We start from the raw sequence: 20,002 nt of genomic DNA, 5'->3' as shown, positions 1-20,002 counted from the left end.
CAACAAAAATACATGAAGTTCCTGTATGCCAGGCATTGTGGCTAGAACTAAGGCTATAGAATTGAATAAGACACAGTCACAGGCCTCAAGGAAACTATATAAACAAATAATAACAAAATAGAATGATAAGCCAGGGAGTTGTGAGAGGACCAATGAGGGGTAGTTGTCAGGATAGATTTCCCCCAAGATATGACACCTAACTGACACCTAAAGCTGATCTTAAATAATGACTACACTTTAGCCAATACACCCCAGGTGAAGAGACTGCACAAGAAAAGTCGATGCAGAAGGCATCATGTGGAAGCCGGCTCATGGTGTTAGAAGCAGTCTCAAGGTCCTAACACACAAGGTATGAGTCAGGAAATAGAGAAAGATAAAGTCAGCAGCTGAGAAGAGCCAGGACGAGGGTAGACTATATCTTGTAAATGAACATGGTCTTTGTCATGATGTGGGTGTCCACTAAAGATTTTTTACCAGTTGGATGGTGTGATCAGAGTCATATTATAGAGAAATTGCTCTGGATACTTTGTGAAAGTTGTATTTGAGAAGCACAAGACTAGAGACAGGGACACGAAAGCTTGAGAGTTGCAATTATCTAGGGTTTGGATATTTTTACTTAATTCTAACTATTAGAATAAAGCCTTTTTTGGTCTAGTTTTTTCTTCTGTGAATTGTTTTATACACAGGATTATTGTGAAGATTGGCAGAACTTAAAGTAGAAAGCACTGAAACCCTGCAGGATACTGTAGTAATGTTTTTTTTTTTCTTTTCTGTGCATGTAGGTATGTGGTATATTTATTTTCAGGATCAGTATAGTAGTTAAAAATAGAATCAAGAACCAGACTATCTGTGTTTGAGTCTAAATATTTTAGTCCGTGGTTTGAGTCTAAGTATTTTAGCTCTGTGACTTTGAGTAAGTTATTTAACCCATCTCTGGGTTTCCCTACCTGTAAAAAGGCATGTCATCATAATGCTGTTATGAGGTTTTCATGACTTAATATTTGTGAAGTGTTTAGGACAGTGACTGAAACATAGTAAATGCTACGTAAGTTTAGGTAGAAAGATAGGTGGAAAGTGAGCATGATCACTCTTATCTACTTATTCATAATAGGTTCCCAAGTGAAAGTGTGCTTTTAGATGGGTTTAATCAATCAGCGTGTGTGTGTGTTTATTCTCTGCCTAATGTGGTAGAGGAATTTAAAAGTAATATAAGACCAGCCTCTACTCTCAAATGACCTATCAGGAGAATGAGATGATAACCATTTATTCCTTTAATAACTAGCTGAATAATTGAGGTCTGTTGTAAGTGATGGGGAGATACAAATGAGTGATACCTATTCTCGTACATAAAGGAGAACAACTGTAAAACAATGTGGGGGTATAACTTTGGGGTAGTTGAAAGATCCAAGAAAACTGAGCATTGATTTTGGCTCCATCATTAATTCTAAAATTCATTTGGTGGCAAAACCTGACTTGAACTGACCAGAGGGTATTTATAATCTTAATCCTACTAGTGTGCCTGCTCATAAGTTTGTTGCAAGAATTTTGGTATATTTGATCACAGGGTATTTGATTACCTTGCTGTAGATGTTGCATAGTTATATAGTAGATGTATAATATATGAAGAATACCCTAAATTCTGAGTTCCAAACACTTCTGGACTCAAGATTTTTGGTTAAGGGATTATTGGTTCATATTGCACATTCATTTCATTCAATATATAGAAAACACAGGTAAGCAAAAATAATATCTGAAACTTGACTGTAAAATTAAAATCACCATGATATACTACTATACCCCCATTAGACTAGCTAAAGTGAGAAAGATTAAGAACACCAAATGTTGGAGAGGAGCTTTCATACAGTGCTAGTAAGAATTATAAAATAATACAAATGCTTTGGAAAACTGGGTGGCAGTTTCTTATAGTTAAACATTCACTTGTCATACTACTCAGCCATTCCACTCTTAGTTCTTTATTCAAGAGAAATGAAAATATTAGTAGCCAAAAACTAGAAGCAGCCCAGATGTCCATTAACAGATGAATGGATAAAAGAACCAGTGTGCTGTGGAATAGTACTCAGCAATAAACAGGAGTGAATTACTGATAAATGTAACAACACTGACGAATCCCAAAAGCAGGCACAAAGAATATACTGTATGGTTTCATTTATATGTTCTAGAATATGCAGAACTAGCCTCTGGTGATAGATCAATGGTTGCCTCTGGGGTGGGGACAGAGATTGAGTGGGAAGGGACATGAGAAAACATTCTGGAATGTTGAAGATAGTCTATGCCTTGATAGGATTTGTTTTACAAGTACATGCATTTTTCAAAAATAAGTGGTACACTTAAAATTTTGTAAACTGTAAAGCCATTCTTTAAAAAACTTTGTTCATAATCTGTTTGGAGAGAACCATATTTTGATTTATATCCCAACACCTTTTAAAGTGCATATTGGTATAGCATTTTTATAAATGGACTCAAGGTGTGTATGACATTTAGTAATATGCTTTTTTAAAATTCAAGTATATTGTAAACATTTTCCCATGTCATAACATCTTATATAATTATGGCCTTGTGGTTTTGGTTTTTATTTTTAAAGAGTTTCCTTCAAACTGTTTGCTGGTAATCAGATAAGAGCTGAGCTGCTCTGGTCGAATGGCAGGAAGGAGAGAAAGAAGGAATGCTGAAATTACATGATCTGTAAGACCATTCTAGGTCTAGAGATGTACTTCTTTGGGTAGGAGAGTTACAAGTGACCATGACCCTTTACACATGTATCCTTTTTCCCATGATCCTAGCTAAGTGGGAAAATAATAACTAACATTTATGGAGCACATTCTACGGTTGGGGCTTTGTTCTAAGTGTTTTATGTGAATTAACTCATTTAATCCCCAAAACAACCCTGTACGGTAGGTTCTTATTCCCATTTACAACTAGGACACTGCAGTGGAATGAGATTGGGAGATTTGCACAAGGTCAGTCAATTAATGATGGAGCCCAGATTTGAATTTAGTCTATTTGGCTCCATAGTTCACCACTATACTACAGCTGCCTTTCAAAGTAAAGTGGATCATTCCTTCTGTACTCATGAAAAGATAGAAAACTTTCTGCAATAATTTTGGCTTTTATTTTTATCTAGAGCTAGCCAACATGGAAGAGGATCCCAGGTCAGCTGGAGTTGCTACCTTTGTTCTTCAAGAAGAATTTGATAGATATTCTGGCTATTGGTGGTGTCCAGAAGCTGAAACAAGTAAGGGGGTTCAAAACAGTATAGGTCAATCGAAGTAGTATGAGATTCAGCTACCAATTAGTTAAGTACATGGATTCTAAATCCTGAATAGTAGATTCTGAAGTGCTGAAGATTGAATCCTCCCAGTAGTTACTTAGAATGTACTAGCTGTATGGCCTTTAATGAATTCTAGTGAAAACAACTGAATTGTGTTTCAGTACCTCAGGTCTTTCAGCTCTCTTTGCCAATATCTCATTTAGAAGCTGTCTTGGTAATGTAGCAACATCGATGGCAAAACAAAAAACCCCACACCTTAATGAGTTGCTGTAAAAACATAGAATTGATTAAAGAGTCTGCCTGAACAGAATCATGTATGAATGGATCAGAGAAAAGGGCACAAATTCCTCCTTTTTCTGGTGAATTCACTGCCTGAGAAACAGCTTATAGCAGTGGCTTTCAAACTTTTTATTTATGATCCAATTAGAATTTGCTTTATATTCTAGCCTAATACACTGTACATCTACTGTATACATAAATTGAAAGTAAATGTCATGAAGCAGTATTTATCCTTATATGCCTTCCCTTTAGACAGTCAAATGCTTATAAGCTGAATGCACACAAGATTAAAAAGCAGCCTTCCCTGTCAGATTTTTTTAACTTTATTGAGATATCATTTATATATAATACAATACAATAATTTATATAGAATGCACTTGATATTGTATTTTTGTTTGTTTGTTGTATATTTTAAATACTGGTATAACCAGTTAATAGATTTTATTACTCTAATGGATTATAGCTAACATGCTGAACACTTCTTTAAGAGATCATGAAAGATACCATTTTAAGCCATGTCTTAGATTTGGGCATTTTATTTTAAAATGTAAAATGTTTTGCTATAACTGTATTTGTTAGAACAAGATTTTGACATGAGTTAGAGAAACCATTTAAAAAAATTGAAGTCTATTTAAATGGTATTTATTTTTTTATAGGAAACATTTTAAATGTAATTAAATAGTTCCCTTTTTAACAAGGAATGTGTTTTAAGGCATGCAAAGACCAAAGTCCTTTACAAATATGTTGCCCCATTTTAAATATGTTTATAAGCATAATTATCCTGTTTTTGCCTTCCAAAAGAAGTAATCTTTAACCAGTAAAAGTAACTTAGCAGTATCTCACTTGCAACTGAAAAAACTAGTGTTATTTTCATACATAAAAGCAGCATATTTTACACATAAATTATTTTTCATTATGGGAAATATACTACTAGAGGGAAATGTCAGTTATGCTAGAATAATTCTTCTAAATTTTCATTATTTAAATTCCTTTTAAGCTCCCAGTGGCAGCAAAATTCTTAGAATTCTGTATGAGGAAAATGATGAATCTGAGGTGGAAATTATTCATGTTACGTCCCCTATGTTGGAAACAAGGAGGGCAGATTCATTCCGTTATCCTAAAACAGGTACTGTATTCCATTGATATTTATATTCACTCATTTCTACTTTCTGAACAAAATTCTCTGTAGTCATCCAAAGATATGGTCAACATTAATCATTTACAGCCTTAGTAAGGATAAGTTTGTTGTTCTTTAAGTATCACTGAAGTAGGTTTCTTAATTGCAGTCTAATTTTGAATTATTTTCAAAGCTAGGGAAGTGCACAAAGCTGTTTATTTCAAGGAATGAATAAAAAGGTGTCTTTACTGGGAAGTAAACACTTTTAAGGGATTATGTTCTTAATAAATTAGTAATTTCCCCCCATTTTGCTGTTTACAGCATTTCAGTTATAAAACAATATTTCATATGGAGTCTTGATGTTTTTCAGCCTCTTTTTTTTATACCCTATTGAAAATTACCGATTTGAGGTGTTGTTCTGAGATTCTTAGGCAGTAAAGCCCTGACTATACAATATTCCTGATTTAACTGAAGTGTAAAGAAGATTTAGCTGGCAAAATCAGTTTGAATAATTGTATGTGTTTATTATTATTTGTTTATGTCTCTCTAAAGGCACAGCAAATCCAAAAGTCACTTTTAAGATGTCAGAAATAATGATTGATGCTGAAGGAAGGGTAAGTATAAAACGTTGAGTTGACTTTCTGTGTCATTTGAGTAGTTAAGTCTGTCTAGTTAGAGATCTTAGATATACTTTAAAATTTTTAATACTTGAACTTGCTGAGACATCTGTGAATCGTGATTTCAGATTGACCTAATTTTCTACCTTCTACTTCTGTATTCCCAAGATAGGAACATGGGGATATATATATTTGCCACTCCTTCCCAATAGTTTTTCCTTTTTGTCTTTGTTTATTCTCCAGATTAGTATTAAAAATACAGCAGTTATTGACTGGTAACTTACCTTCTGTGTTGGATAGCTGTCTGTGGTTAAATATCCCACATTTCTTTTACACTGCTGCTTTTCTTTTAGACAGTAAAATGCTTATAAGCTGAATGAACACAAGATTAATTAAAAAGCAGTCTTCCTGGTATCCTTTTTTAACAACTTTATTGAGATATAATTTATATACAATACAATAATTTATATACAGTTTATATACAGTTCAGTTGTATAAAGTTCAAAATGACTTTTAATTTATATTCACAAAGTGTGCAGCCATTCCTACAATCAATTTTGGAAAATTTTCATCACTCCAAAAAGAAGCCCCACATCCCTTAGTCATCACACCACAGCGTCAGCATTCCCCCCATCCCTGGTCAACCACTAATCTACTTTCTATCTACAGATTTGCCTATTCTGGACATTTCATATAAATAGAATCATACAGTATCTAGTCTGATTTCTTTCACTTAGCGTCATGTTTTCAGGCTCTATCCATATTGTATCACATATCAGCACTTCATTACTTTTTATCACCAAAAGGTAATTTCATTGTATTAAAATTAATAGTAATTACATATGGAAATGCCACATTTTATTTATCCACTCATCAGCTAATAGACATTTGGATTGTTTCCATCTTCTGGCTACTATAAATAATGCTACCGTGAATGTATGTGTACAGGTTTTTGTGTGGGTAGACATTTCTGTTTCTATTTCATTGTGGCTTTGATTTACATTTTCCTGATGGTTAATGATGTTGAGCATCTTTTCATGTACTTATCAGCTATTTATATATCTTCTTTGAAAAACTGTCTATTTAGATCCTTTGCCCATTTTTTTAAATTTATTTTTTTAATTGTGTTGGTTAGACTTTAAAAGGAAAAATGTTTGACTTACCCAGGGCCATTTTACTAATATGCTACATAAATAATATTTAAGGCTGAAATATAGGGAACTAGGGACTATTGTTTTTTCTTGAATACTGGAGTCTAAAGTGATTAAAACTTTATTTTTATCAGTTATTATCAAGGGTTCTGTTAATATAAACTCATGGGAAAAAGATTTTTAGACTCTGTTAGGAAACCCACAACTTACTGCTGGTTTTGCTATATCCTTCAGGCCTTTTTAAACACATAAGTCTGAAAAAGTATCATGCTGTTAAAGATAATGATTGAAGTAAACTAGTAAGCTATGGTGTTAAGTCTTCAATAACTAGATTCCTTTTTTCTTTTTCAATAGATTATAGATGTCATAGATAAGGAACTAATTCAGCCTTTTGAGATTCTGTTTGAAGGAGTTGAATATATTGCCAGAGCTGGATGGACTCCAGAGGGAAAATAGTGCGTATGTTATTGTCACTTCTTTACAAAAATAATTTAGTACCCAGACCTTTAGAAATGTCTGTGCTGTTAGGTTTGCCTTTTGGTTGGTGCTGCCTTCACATGGGAATTTGCAGTGTTGTTATTTCTCCACAAAGAACTAAGTGGACTTGTCAATTTGTAATCCTATAAGCATAGGTACATTGCATTTTAATTCTATCTCTGAGTCATAGTTTCAGTGTTATTTGTGGTTAAACTGTATGATTTTAAGGCTCAGATGTTAATAGGGTTTTTTTTAATTGTGTAATTTAAGCAGAAGTATTTGCAGAGCCTTATATGAAGATGATTACGTATAGTTCCTGTGTCTAATGTAGACAACAGGAGTTTCACAAGGCCGGCATTTGTTGAGACTAAAGGGAGAAAACAATTTCAAAAGCCATTTGTGGTTTTGAAGCTTTAAAGAAAACTCTTTTTAAAAACTCTGTTCAAGCTTAACTTTTAAAAGTTTAGTGTAGCTCTCCGCCCATGGACGCTGCTGAGTAAGCATCGTCGAAGTCACCCCTCCCAGCGCCGTCATGTGAGCCCGAACAGCAGTGAAGCCCTTCATCGGAGGTCTGAGCTTTGAAACAACCAATGAAAGTCTGAGGAGCCGTTCTGAGCGATGGGGAGCGCTCGTGGACTGTGTGGCAGTGGGAGACCCGGACATCAAGCGCTCCAGAGGCCTTAGCTCTGTCACCTATGCCGCTGCAGGGGGAGGTGGGTGCGCCATGGATGCGAGGCTGCGCAAGGTGGATGGAAGAGTCATGGGACCGAAGAGGACTGTCTCCAGAGAAGATTCTCAAAGACCCAGTGCCCACCTAACTGTGAGAAAGATTTTCATTGGTGTCATTAAAGGTGATACTGAAGAACATCACCTAAGATGTTATTTTGAGCAGTATGGGAAAACTGATGTGATTGAAATCATGACTGACCAAGGCAGCAGCAAGAAAAGAGGCTTTGCTTCTGTAACCTTTGATGACCATGACTCTGTAGACAAGATCGTCATTCAGAAACACCACACTGAGTGGCCACAACTGTGAAGTAAGGAAAGCCCTATTTGAGCAAGAGATGGCTAGTGCTTCCTCTAGCCAAAGAGGTCAGAGGGGTTCTGGAAACTTTAGTGGTGATCATGGAGGTGGTTTTGGAGGGAATGACAACTTTGGTCGTGGAGGACACTTCAGTGGTTGAGGTGGTGGCAGTGGGGATGGCTATAATGGTCTGGTCATGATGGAAGCAATTTTGGAGGTGTCAGAAACTTCAATGATTTTGGCAGTTACAACAATCAGTCTTCCAATTTTGGACCCATGAAAGGAGGAAACTTCGGAGGCAGAAGCTTGGGCCCATATGGTGGTGCGAGCCAATACTTTGCCGAACCATGAAACCAAGGTGGCTGTGGGTTCCAGCAGGAGTTAGGAAAGCGGCAGGAGGTTTTAATCACTGCCAGGAAACAAAGCTTAGCGGGAGAGAAGAGCCAGAGAAGTGACAGGGAAGCTGCAGGTTACAACAGATTGGTGAACTCAGCCAAGCACAGTGGTGGCAGGGCCCAGCTGCTACAAACAAGACATGTTTTAGACGATACTCGTGTGTGGGCAAAAAACTTGAGGACTGTATTTGTGACGAATTGTATAACAGGTTATTTTAGTTCTGTTTTGTGGAAAGTAAAGCATTCCAACAAAGGGTGTTTTTTTTGCACCCATGCTTTTGGTTGCTAAATGTAAAAGTCTGATCATGATGCTGAATAGATGTGTCTTTTTTAAAATGTGCTATGTAAAGTTAGTCTACTCTGAAGCCATCTTGGTAAATTACCTCAACAGTGTGAAGGTAGAATTCTTTCAGGGTGATGCCAGGTTCCATTTAAAATTAATTTACAACCTGCTTGGGCACAGAAGCCATTGTCTTCAGAAATATCAGTGTAGTTGAACTGAGCTTTTTTACTGTGTTGTGACCTGGAGTTCCATTAAAAGGGTCACCCAAGTAGTCAGTGGAGTTTATTTGGTTATTAAGATGATTGTTGGCACATCCTATGCAATATATCTAAATTGAATTTTGGTACCAAATAAAATTATAGATTGAAATGAAGCTTGTGTATCATCCATTATCGTGTAAAATCAATATAATGATTTAATATCCTTGAAAAAAAGGGTAGAATAAGCTAATAATTATAATTAGTCCCTAGTAAGTGATAATTTAACATACACTAAAGAAAGTCTTTCATTTTGATTACAGAAATAATTAATGGTTTCTAGGGGAGAGAGTAGGGGAATTTCATTTCCTGAGACTTTGCCTTATTTTTGGTGCTTTTTATTTGTTTAAATAGTGCTTGGTCCATCCTACTAGATCGCTCCCAAACTCGCCTACAGATAGTGTTGATCTCGCCTGAATTATTTATCCCAGTAGAAGATGATGCCATGGAGAGACAGAGACTCATCGAGTCAGTACCTGACTCTGTGACACCACTGATTATCTATGAAGAAACAACAGATATCTGGATAAATGTATGCCTGTTTTCCTGTTCTTGGTTAAATATTTCCTCAGAATGCTAAATAAAGCAAATGAAGTTTTATAGCAAACTATCAAAATGAATTTTTTAAGTTCAGTGTAATTGAATGTCATGTGCTTAGTTTGAACATTTCAGGTAGGAATGATGGTTCCAGAAGGGAATGGTTTATAGATAGAAAGTAGTTGCCATTGAAATGACATCTCCCTAGCTGCAGATTTGCCCTTGTTCCTGGACACATCAGATACTGAAAACACAGCTTCATCAGGGCCTCTGAGAGGACAAGAATCCTATCTAGAATGGCAAACTATACCAAAATATACTGGTTTTGGATTAAGGTTTGCATTTTCCAATTTAGTAGGAAAAAACTTAAAACAAGATACAAAATAAATAAAGCCAGTTCACTCACTCCCTGGCTAAATATGTAGGCTTCCTATGATTCTGTTTTCAGTGAATCCTATGAAGCCTATACATATGAACATCTGTTTCCCCTTCAACTTTTAGAGTATTTCTTTTTGGAAAAGAAAAGTTAAAAAATTTTTTCTTCATCATTTCTGTAATAATAAGATTTATATCATTAAATAAACTTCATGCCATGTTTCAAAGGATTATGGAGATGGTAAGTAAGAAAAAGCTTTTGGTCATGTTTTTCTTCTTTTTCCATTTGGAAACATTTATTTCTCAATGGATGAAATCTTTGACTAAAGTAAGATAAATCTGAAAGGCATAGGCAAAATCTATAATTGTAAATACACCATGCCCTCTAGCACTGACAGTTATTTATATTTCAGCATATGTTTATCAAGTTCTTCTTTCTCTAGCTTAATTGGATTGTTTATATAGTATTCTCATTAATGTGTATAGTAAATTAAGCTATTTATTTTACAGATCCATGACATCTTTCATGTTTTTCCTCAAAGTCATGAAGATGAAATTGAATTTATTTTTGCCTCTGAATGCAAAACAGGTTTTCGTCACTTATATAAAATCACATCCATTTTAAAAGAGAGCAAATACAGACGATCCAGTGGTGGGCTGCCTGCCCCAAGTAAGAAATCCTTTTTTATCTAAAAAAGAAAAAATGTTGGAGGCAGAAGGTGGGAGGGGCAAGGTAATGTAATGTCTCTTCTGTATGCTTTGTGAGCATTAGTACTTAATACTTCATCATTAAACTTAATATATATTAAGTTAAAATATAAACATGCAGTGTGTGAAAACTTGGAACAAAGTTCTTGATGAATATACAATGAACTATTAATAGTGGATAATTTCTGGGTAGTGGGATTACTTATATTTACTTTCTGCTTTCACCTTGACTGTAATTTTTATTTGTTTAAAGAGAGCCTACATCATTTTTAGCTTTAAAAAGCTGTTTTTAAAATATTAGATAGTTATTAGATATTTTTAAATACTAGATTTTTTTATACTGTCTGCATCCACACTGAAGTTATAGTTATAGCTCTTTAGATTGATGTAATTATGTTGCCCAAAGTAAATACCCAATTTAGCAGAAAATATGTAACTCCTCATTCCTCCCTCCCTTCAACCCCTTACAACCACTTTCTGTCTCTATGAATATGTAGACACCTCATTTAATTGAAATATACAGTGTATTTGTCCTTTTATGACTAGCTTATTTCACTTAGCATAATATCCTCAAATTTCATCTGTGTAGCATGTGTCAGAATGTCCTTCCTTTTAAAGGCTGAGTAATATTCCATTGTATGTATATACCATATTTTGTTTATCCATTCATCTTGTCCACAGACACTTGAGTTGATTCCACCTTTTGTCTACTGTGAATAATGCTGCCATAAACATGGGTATACAAATACCTGCTTTTAATTCTTTTGGGTATATACCCAGAAGTGAAATTTCTCAATCATATGGCAGCTGTGTTTTTAATTTTTTCAGGACCCACCATACTCGTTTCTATAGCGGCTGCACCAGTTTGCGTTCCCGTTGGCAGTTTATGAGGGTTCCAGTTTCTCCACATCCTTGTCAATACTTGTTATTTTCTGGGTTTTATTTTTATGTATGTATGTATGTATTTGTAATAGCCGTTCTAGTGGGTGTGAAGTGGTATGTCATTATGGTTTTGTTTTGCATTTCCCTAATGACTAGCATTGTGTCATTGGTCATTTGTATATCCTCTTTGGAGAAATATATTTTTGAATCTTTTGCTGACTTTTTAATTGGGTTTTTTTTTTTAAACATGGCCTTTTATAAATCATTCCTATTTGGCAAACAATAAGCTACATCTCAGGACTAGCAAAGTAAATACTGCCTAAGACTCTGCTCCTTTCCTTAGCCTAGTACTTTTTAAGGCAGACAAGATCTTGTATATCCAAGATGGAGAATTACTTGTCTGCAAGCCTTAGTTTAACTTGGCCCTTAGTGTGAAATTGTGCTTATCAACTTCTTTGTTATTCAGAAATTAAATCCACTTACGGAGTTCTAGAAAGTTTAGTGATGAAGACTGGTCAGGGAGCTGTGAGTCGTAGGTAATTAACTAAAACAGTATTTTTGGAACAGTGTTCAAAAGATGTTAACTTAAAATTTTATATGTACTCCAATTGAAAAGTGTAGGAGCTATTTCCTCAGTTAACATTCATCTCAGGCACCTAGTTTCTATTCTCTCTCAGTGTCTGTCTCTGGGCCCTAGGTGTGTCTACCTCTTTCCCTTTCTGTCCTTTTTTCTTCATCTTTCTTGCTCCAAGTCTTCATCCTTTTCCTTCATGCCACTTTATTTTCCTCTTCCCTCCTCTTTTCTGCCTTAAGTGGCTATAATGTGAAGCAATTAGTATTTGTTACATATATGTTAAGTAATATTTATTTTCTAGCCATAAAATTAAAAGTACTAAGTTCAATTTTTGTACCGAAGTAAGGAAAATAAGTCCATTTTTTTAACCTAGTTAGACCCTATTAAGGCCCTGTGCCATCTCACTATCTCAGCCTCTCTTCAGCTGTCACTCCCCACAGCCATAGCTTGCAGCAACTAGGCAAAGAGAAATGGTTTCCATTTTTTAACCTCTTTCTTAGGCCACTGACAGAGCCTCATCTTCCAAGACAAAATCTCAGAAAGACAAACAGGGTATGTTGGCATTTACTATGTTAATATACAGCTTATTTTTTGGCAAATGAAGAAAAATTACATTAAAATTTTCCTTCTGTAGCTTTTTAAGTAATTTGTTGGGTTTCTAGAAGAAATGTCTTATTGACCCATTAGACTTCTTAATCTAATGAAAGGCATAGAGTGCAAGTGCTTTTGAGTTTTTTTCTGGCTTTGCCATAAGAATCTGTTTTGTGGTTTTCATTTTATTTACGTGGATAATTCCATCATTATTCCAGAGTATTGTGAAGACTTGGAGTTTTTTAACTGTAGACTTTTTAAAAAATAAAGGTGAAATTCACGTAACATTAAAAACCATTTTAAAATGAGCAGTAGCTTTTAGTACATTCACAGTGTTGTGCAGTTAACCCCTCTAGTTCCAAAACATTTTCATTAAACAGACATAACTTGAATTTTTTAATGTGCTTTTTTGGAAAAAAGAGTTTAAAATACTATTCTTCATTGTTTAATTTGCTTATAGTCTGGTATAGAGTGCTGAATTATAACTATGTTTATCTTCAGGTGATTTCAAGTGTCCTGTCAAAGAGGAAATAGCAATTACCAGTGGTGAATGGGAAGTTCTTGGCCGGCATGGATCTAATGTATGCTCTTTTACTTTACTGATACGTTTGGTCAACATCTGCTGTGTGTATGTGGTACTAAAAATCAGTAGTGCAAGTTCATATGACCCCAGTGTTTTGAAAATACTCAAACAGGGCCTAAAAACTCAAGTTGTTAGAAAGGAAGAATCTTAGCCTAAATAAGTCTTACCCATTTTATACCCTTTGGTATTAGATGTTCTCTGGTTAAACCGTCTTCAAATATAATGTTGTTATTTTTAAGGAAAGGTCTGGTCCATACTTGTCGAGTCTAACAAAAGTTGTGAATTAGGATATAGTTTGAAAATTATTTTTAAATCTCTTATAAACTAATTGTATTGTTTTTACATGAGAAATTTCATTTACTAGAGGTAGTGATTCTTTCTCATTCACCTGTTTATCTTATCTCAGAAATTTTAAGTTTCACTTTTTTTATGTACCACCTACAAGGAGTGATGGACATTTATATAGAATGGAGATTGTTAGTGAGAAGGAGGGATATCCACCCTCTGCTTCCTCTCAGCTTGTGGCTTTGTGTAGCAATTCAGTGCATTCTAACTTTTTCTTTTGCTTTTCATATTACCTTGTATTTGTTTCAACTTTCTCTTAGGTGGTTAATTTCATGAGATCTCTAGGAACACTATCCTTTATATGTGTCGTACATATAGTTAAGTTGATGTGTACTATGAGGATTTAGTGAAAATCAAGTTGATTTCCTCAAATTGATTCAGAGATTTATTGAAGGATCATGTATACTGGCTACTATAGAAGTCACTTGTAGTTCCCAAGGTGATTAATGAGAAAGAATGAAGATCCAGGTCCCAGGTTTGTTTTTGTTGGTAAAAACTTTAGAATATCATAGGCAACGTTTAAAGTCTAATTTCCATTAAGAGACTCACATGGCCTTCTGGTTATATATCCAAATATATTTTTTTCTGTTAAGGGATCTTGGATGTTTCTGTCACCAGAGAAAAATCTTATTGTGGAATTCTAAGTTGTGATAACAAAAAATTATACTAATGTAAACTTAATGCTGTGTAATGGTTGGATAAGACTGAGAGAACCCCCAAAATTGCATTTATGCATATTTGAACCTTATTTGGGCAACTTAAATGTCTTTCTACTACTTGCCACTATGTGCAACAGTTTTCTTCTTTATGGCATATTTATTTATGTGTTTTTCTTACTCTTCTGTTTTCCCTCTATCCTTGCTTTTTTTTTTTTTTTTTTAGTTACCTTTTCCTTCTCTATTTTTGCCAGTGACCATGTTCCTACCCAGAGATTTCTAATGGCAGTAATTGAGTAAAGCTTTGAAACTTTGAATCCCATGTGTCTGTCCCTCACTGTTGGTGGGTGGTTCTCAGAGTCTGATCGGGGCTACTGGCCAAGAATCAGCATCACTTGGGAACTTTTTACAAATGTAGATTCCTAGCTCCTCTGGTGGTACTGTTAACTTCTGTTGAATAAAATAATCACTTGAAACAAAGAAAAGAACCATTATAATTGGGGATAAGAAATTAACTAGTTATTTCTTTAATTTTGAAAGGCCTGATTCCCAGCTGCTAGGTCAAGAGCCAGTCCTGACCTTTTACACAGATTAACACATACCTGTGGAAGCTTCATGAATATTTGGTTCTGTCCTTTTCTATTTCTTGTATCCTTTCTGTATATCCTTTCTGTCATATCGGCCAATCTCAACTGTGTCTATATCTGTGCCATGTATGCTAAAAAATGTTTAATGATAAAGAAGCTTCTGGAGAAAATGTGTTTAAAAACACATGTTTTTAGAAATGTATCTGTGTTTTCTTTGCTGTGTAAGAAAATTTGAATTTTGTTAGACATTAGTTTAACAACAGTAGACTGGTAGAAGATTTCAAAAAGGAACAATAAAAGCTATTTAAAATTTTATTATAATTTGGGAGGAATATTAAGTGAATTCAGCTGTGAGTTTACTTAAAGTTCTTTGGAGTTCTGAATGAAGACTTAAAAGATATTATCCATATTTATTTATCAACTGTATCAGTATCAAACCTGTGATTGAATTCAGTTATTCCCCAACCAAGTAGATAAAATGCTTTTGCAAATTTATACAAAAGACCAAAAAAATTATTGCCAAAGATAATACTGCACTAAGAAATATGCAGAATACTAAAATAGACTCCTTAAGTATACCTGAATGGTTGACTTAAGCTGCAATACAGGTATTTTTATTCTTGCAAAGGTGATCATTTTAATAAAATAATTCTTGTATTTTAAGAAAAGCACACATTTGGCCACATAAGAAGCTACGAATAATGTGCAACTCAGGTGCCCTTTACCCTTTTGGACAGGATCTAGTCTTAGCTGTAAGTCAACAAAACCCACTCAGGTTTATTAACATTGATGGCAAAATTTTTAAAACGTCAAAGGGTGACTCATGATTCTGAATAAGGTTGAGGATTATTGAATTACTGGCCTTGCCAGTAATCATGTGAGCACTGATTTTTTTGTTGTTATTATTTTCTCAGATCCAAGTTGATGAAGTCAGAAAGCTGGTATATTTTGAAGGCACCAAAGACTCGCCTTTAGAACATCATCTGTACGTGGCCAGTTATGTAAATCCTGGAGAGGTGACAAGGTTGACTGACCGTGGCTATTCCCACTCTTGCTGCCTCAGCCGGGTATTAAGTCCTTGTTTAAAAAGGGTTTCCTGTCATATAAAACACCATCTGCTCGTATAATACTCCTTTTGAGTAAAGTCATACCTCAGAGATACTGTGGGTTCAGTTCCAGATCACCAAAATAAAGCGAGTGTTGCAATAAAGCAAGGCAAATGAATTTTTTGATTTTCTAGTGCATGTGAAAGTTATGTTTACACTCTACTGTGGTCTGTTTAAAGTGTGCAATAGTATTATGTCTAAAGAAACAATGTATGTATCTTAATTTAAAAGTATTTTATTGCTAAAAAATGCTGTCATCTGAGCTTTCAGTGAGTTGTAGTTACTGATCACAGATCACCATAACAAATATAATAATAATGAAAAAGTTTGAAATATTGCAAGAATTACCAAAATGTGACACAGAGACACAAAATCAGTAAATGCTATCAGGAAAAAGGTGCTGATAGATTTGGCTGGAGAGGTGACAAAGCTGACTGAAAAGGCTGGCCAGCAAATGAACTTGATGTTAAGGTTGCCACAAACCTTCAATGGGTTAAGTAATAATTATCTGCAAAGTTCAATACAGCAAAAGCCCAGTAGAACAAGTTTGTACTGTGAAAATTGATTAAATTGGCCTGTAGAAGTCTGATTCTGTAAGGAAAAACTTTAAAAAGCTTAGGTTTAAATTCAGCACTGTATATGTAAATAGACAGTCAGATTCCTAAACTCCTGCTATAGCATCAATGCAGACATATAATCAGATAATCTTTTTCCCTGGGGAAAAAGTAATCATTTCTCCTTTTTCTAGTATTGTGACTTCTTTATAAGTAAGTATAGTAACCAGAAGAATCCACATTGCGTGTCCCTTTACAAGCTATCAAGTCCTGAAGATAACCCAACTCGAAAAACAAAGGAATTTTGGGCCACCATTCTGGATTCAGCAGGTACTCATTTCCCTGAAGCTGTTCTTAAGTAGTATTAGTACATTAGTGCACTAAACTTTTGACCTGTGGCCGCATTTTCTGGACAGTTTTCCCATCTCTCCCCACTGCCTGTCCCTGAGCTGCTGGGTTCCTGATTGACCCCACCCCTTCCATTCCATCAACTACCAAATTAGACGGTTTGCCTCCCACTCCAGACAGGAGCAGGTCTGAAAGGCCTTTTTGGAAATGAAATAGTCAAGATAGCAGCTAGGAAACAATTTATTTACAAGTTTGGATGATTTCCCAGATAGATAAATGAACTTGAAGATAATGTACAGTGAACTAGTGAGAATCTGAACAGGAAAGCTGCAACTTAGGGAATAACCAACTGCTAGCTTTCTTAGACTTTTAAAGCAATGACCGTCTTAGTAAAAGGTAGAATATTCAATTTGGGAGTTAAGAGCGTTGTGACTTACCTGTTTTTAAAATGCTTGATTTCTTAAACAGAAAAAATGGACTAATTTTAATATATCTTTTAATCCACTTTATCTCCAAATCCTTGTTCCTGTTCAGTATATTCACTTATTAATACCTGCTAATGGATTAAGACATTAGTACAAAACCACAGGGTTCAAACCATTAGTATATTCTGATGTACCCAAGCAGAAGTTTGTAATATGGTAGTGATCTCTCCTTAGACTGTAACATCATTCAATATACATAGACAGGATAGGTCTGTATAGCTTTGGTTAACCAAAAACTTTTTTTTTCTGGTTTCTGGTTAGGCTTATTCTATAATGATCAGAAACAAGTGTTTATTGAGCACCTACCATGAGCTAGTTAAATTAACTGAGTTAAATTTGGGCTTCCAGTTTCTAATCAGGTATATGACCATCAATAAGTTACACCAAGCCAAGCAGAAAGGGTTATATAGTTCGGCATATAAATAGCTCCTAGGCTCCAGGGATTGATTATTCAGAATACTGTATATCTGCTTCTGAAATAGATAATTTGATACATTCATTAGATTTTCTTTTTCAAAGATTAATGTTCTTGCTTAATTTCTTACCACATAAAAAGGGAATGGTCAGTCATCTGTGTGTGGGGTTGGGGGTCTGTGGTTTCTTTTCCTTGCTCTCAGATTATAGAGTTCCCATAAGAACTCCTTTTATATGCTGTGTATGTTATCTCCTCTCAGGTCCTCTTCCTGACTATACACCTCCAGAAATTTTCTCTTTTGAAAGTACTACTGGATTTACATTGTATGGGATGCTGTACAAACCTCATGATCTACAACCTGGAAAGAAATACCCCACTGTGTTATTCATATATGGTGGTCCTCAGGTGGGCATATTTATTTGTGTGTGTGTATGTTTTTATATGTACATTTGTGTGTGTGTATTTTTTAGGTAATTTATTTTTTAAGTAATCAATTACTTAAGAGCTGAGCATTGTTGGGTCTCTGCTGTTACTGATTCTGGCTTATGTTCTAATTATCCAGTTTAGGAGTTGGGTTTTGTTAGATGGCTAATTTGTAAATCATTGTTAATTTCTTAATTTACAGTGAGAACTGTAACTGTCATGGGACTGGAATGTTCATGTCAGTAGGTAAATACATTGTTTTCTATGGAGAGAAACTTGTGAAATGAAACTAAATAATTAAATGTCTTGGTAAATAAAAAGGGTCTTAACAGATATTTTCAGAAAGCCTTGGTAGCTTAATGAATTCCCCCTTTTCATTCTAAGACTACCTCTCTTAAGCAAACTAGAATACTTATATCAGCTAGCTGAGGCAACTGCTATACTGTTATTCAGCACTGTAAGAAGTGTACACATTGATTTTCCTTTTTCTGGGTTAAGTATCAGCATGTGAGTATTAAGTAAATTCTATTGACAATCAGAATGAATTGTTTTAGATAGGTGAATTGGTTAGTAATTTTTTTAATGTTTATTCTTAATTATGTATCTTTGAACTTTTGAAGAAATTAAAGTACAATTACACTGTTTTTATAATGCAACTTTAAGACCCAGTATATCATTTATGGTTACACCCAGTTACTCAGTATCTGGAAATGTATCTAGATGCCAGGTCATCCAAAAAATAAAATCCAATAACTACATAAGCCATAAAAGCTCACCAATGATGATCATATCAAGTTAAATCACTTTGCCATCATTAAGTGTGTTCTACAAACAAAACATGATTCACATTTATATTATTGTCATCTACACATAAATCATCAAAGAGTTAGACTTCTGTTAAAAACTTGAAGCCAAATCTAAGTAAACATAAAAGACCTTAATAAAAAGAATTCAAGAGAGAAATTACAGGACACTCTCAGAAGCTTTGCATGTTTTGTTACATGATTTTGATATTAAGGCTAAGTAAGAAGGATGTTTCTCCTTGTCAGTGAGGAAAGATACATGAAATATATGAAAAACACACTATAAAAACTGGTTATCTGTAGATTTTAAGGCTAAAGGAGTCCTTATATTAGTAGTTAACTTTTAAAAGTCCTGGCCACAGGAAAAGGTACTCATTATCACTAGTCATTAGGGAAATGCAAATCAAAACCACCACAAGATACTGCTTCACACCCATTACAAAAGCTATTTAAAAAAAAAAAAAGGAAAGGAAATGTTGATAAAGGTGTGGAGAAATTAGAACTCTGTCGCACTGCTGATGGGAATGCAACTGCAATGGGAAACAATATGGTAGTTCTTGCAAAACATTAAACAGAATTTCAATGTGATCCTGCAATTCTGTTTCTGGATGTATACCCAAGAAAAGCTGAAAATAGAGGCTCAAACAGATAATTACACACCAGTATGTATAAACAATTAAACAAAATTGTTCGTAGTACTTTGAATATAGCTGTACTTTTTTGCACTTATAGAGACACTTTCTTTCTCTGAGTATCCTTTGGAGGTATTCAGATTTGGGGAGGCATAGGAACATCCTATGTTCAGTTTGCAGGGAGATTCCCCAGGAGACTGCATGATAGAATGCCCCTGGCACTTCAGTCCACTGGGAGCTCGTCGTTCCTCTTGTTTGATGACTCCATTTGGGTTAATTATGAAAAGACTCCTTAACGTAAGACCAGGTCTTTATAATAATGTACAATAGCCTTGTGAAATTTGATTAAATCTTGTAAGTTGTCTAAACTGTATATTTTCTTGGTGTATATTCAGCTCAAAGTGGGAATCTATTGAACAGCAACAGTGTCAAAATACATAACATGAAGTGAGTTACTTAGTCATTAAATAGGACAATGTCTATAGTCAGACAAGATTGAAATCCAAGAA

The 20,002-nt window shown here is 34.7% G+C and overlaps 1 protein-coding gene and 1 pseudogene across 4 annotated transcripts in view; both read left to right on the top strand.

The window, feature by feature from the left end:
- Positions 1 to 20,002, top strand: part of DPP8 (dipeptidyl peptidase 8) — a 63,053-nt gene that overhangs the window by 26,147 nt on the left and 16,904 nt on the right. For all 4 annotated transcript variants that reach the window (XR_005033963.2, XM_036932292.2, XM_036932291.2 and 1 more), the window contains 10 exons: positions 3,143 to 3,253; positions 4,566 to 4,694; positions 5,238 to 5,299; positions 6,808 to 6,908; positions 9,244 to 9,421; positions 10,312 to 10,471; positions 13,058 to 13,137; positions 15,642 to 15,794; positions 16,582 to 16,717; positions 17,895 to 18,040. Coding sequence is in view for 3 of the 4 variants with exons in the window: in XM_036932292.2 (XP_036788187.2) it covers positions 3,143 to 3,253; positions 4,566 to 4,694; positions 5,238 to 5,299; positions 6,808 to 6,908; positions 9,244 to 9,421; positions 10,312 to 10,471; positions 13,058 to 13,137; positions 15,642 to 15,794; positions 16,582 to 16,717; positions 17,895 to 18,040 (1,256 nt within the window). In the remaining variant the exon portion in view is untranslated. The remainder of the gene's footprint in view (positions 1 to 3,142; positions 3,254 to 4,565; positions 4,695 to 5,237; positions 5,300 to 6,807; positions 6,909 to 9,243; positions 9,422 to 10,311; positions 10,472 to 13,057; positions 13,138 to 15,641; positions 15,795 to 16,581; positions 16,718 to 17,894; positions 18,041 to 20,002) is intronic.
- Positions 7,469 to 9,229, top strand: LOC118935728 (heterogeneous nuclear ribonucleoprotein A1-like; annotated as a pseudogene).

This window comes from Manis pentadactyla, chromosome 11 (genome assembly GCF_030020395.1).
Source record: "Manis pentadactyla isolate mManPen7 chromosome 11, mManPen7.hap1, whole genome shotgun sequence".
In the NCBI taxonomy this organism is placed as follows: Eukaryota; Metazoa; Chordata; class Mammalia; order Pholidota; family Manidae; genus Manis; species Manis pentadactyla.
The sequence above is the reverse complement of the archived record's forward strand: the minus strand, read 5'-3'. Positions and strand labels throughout refer to the sequence as shown.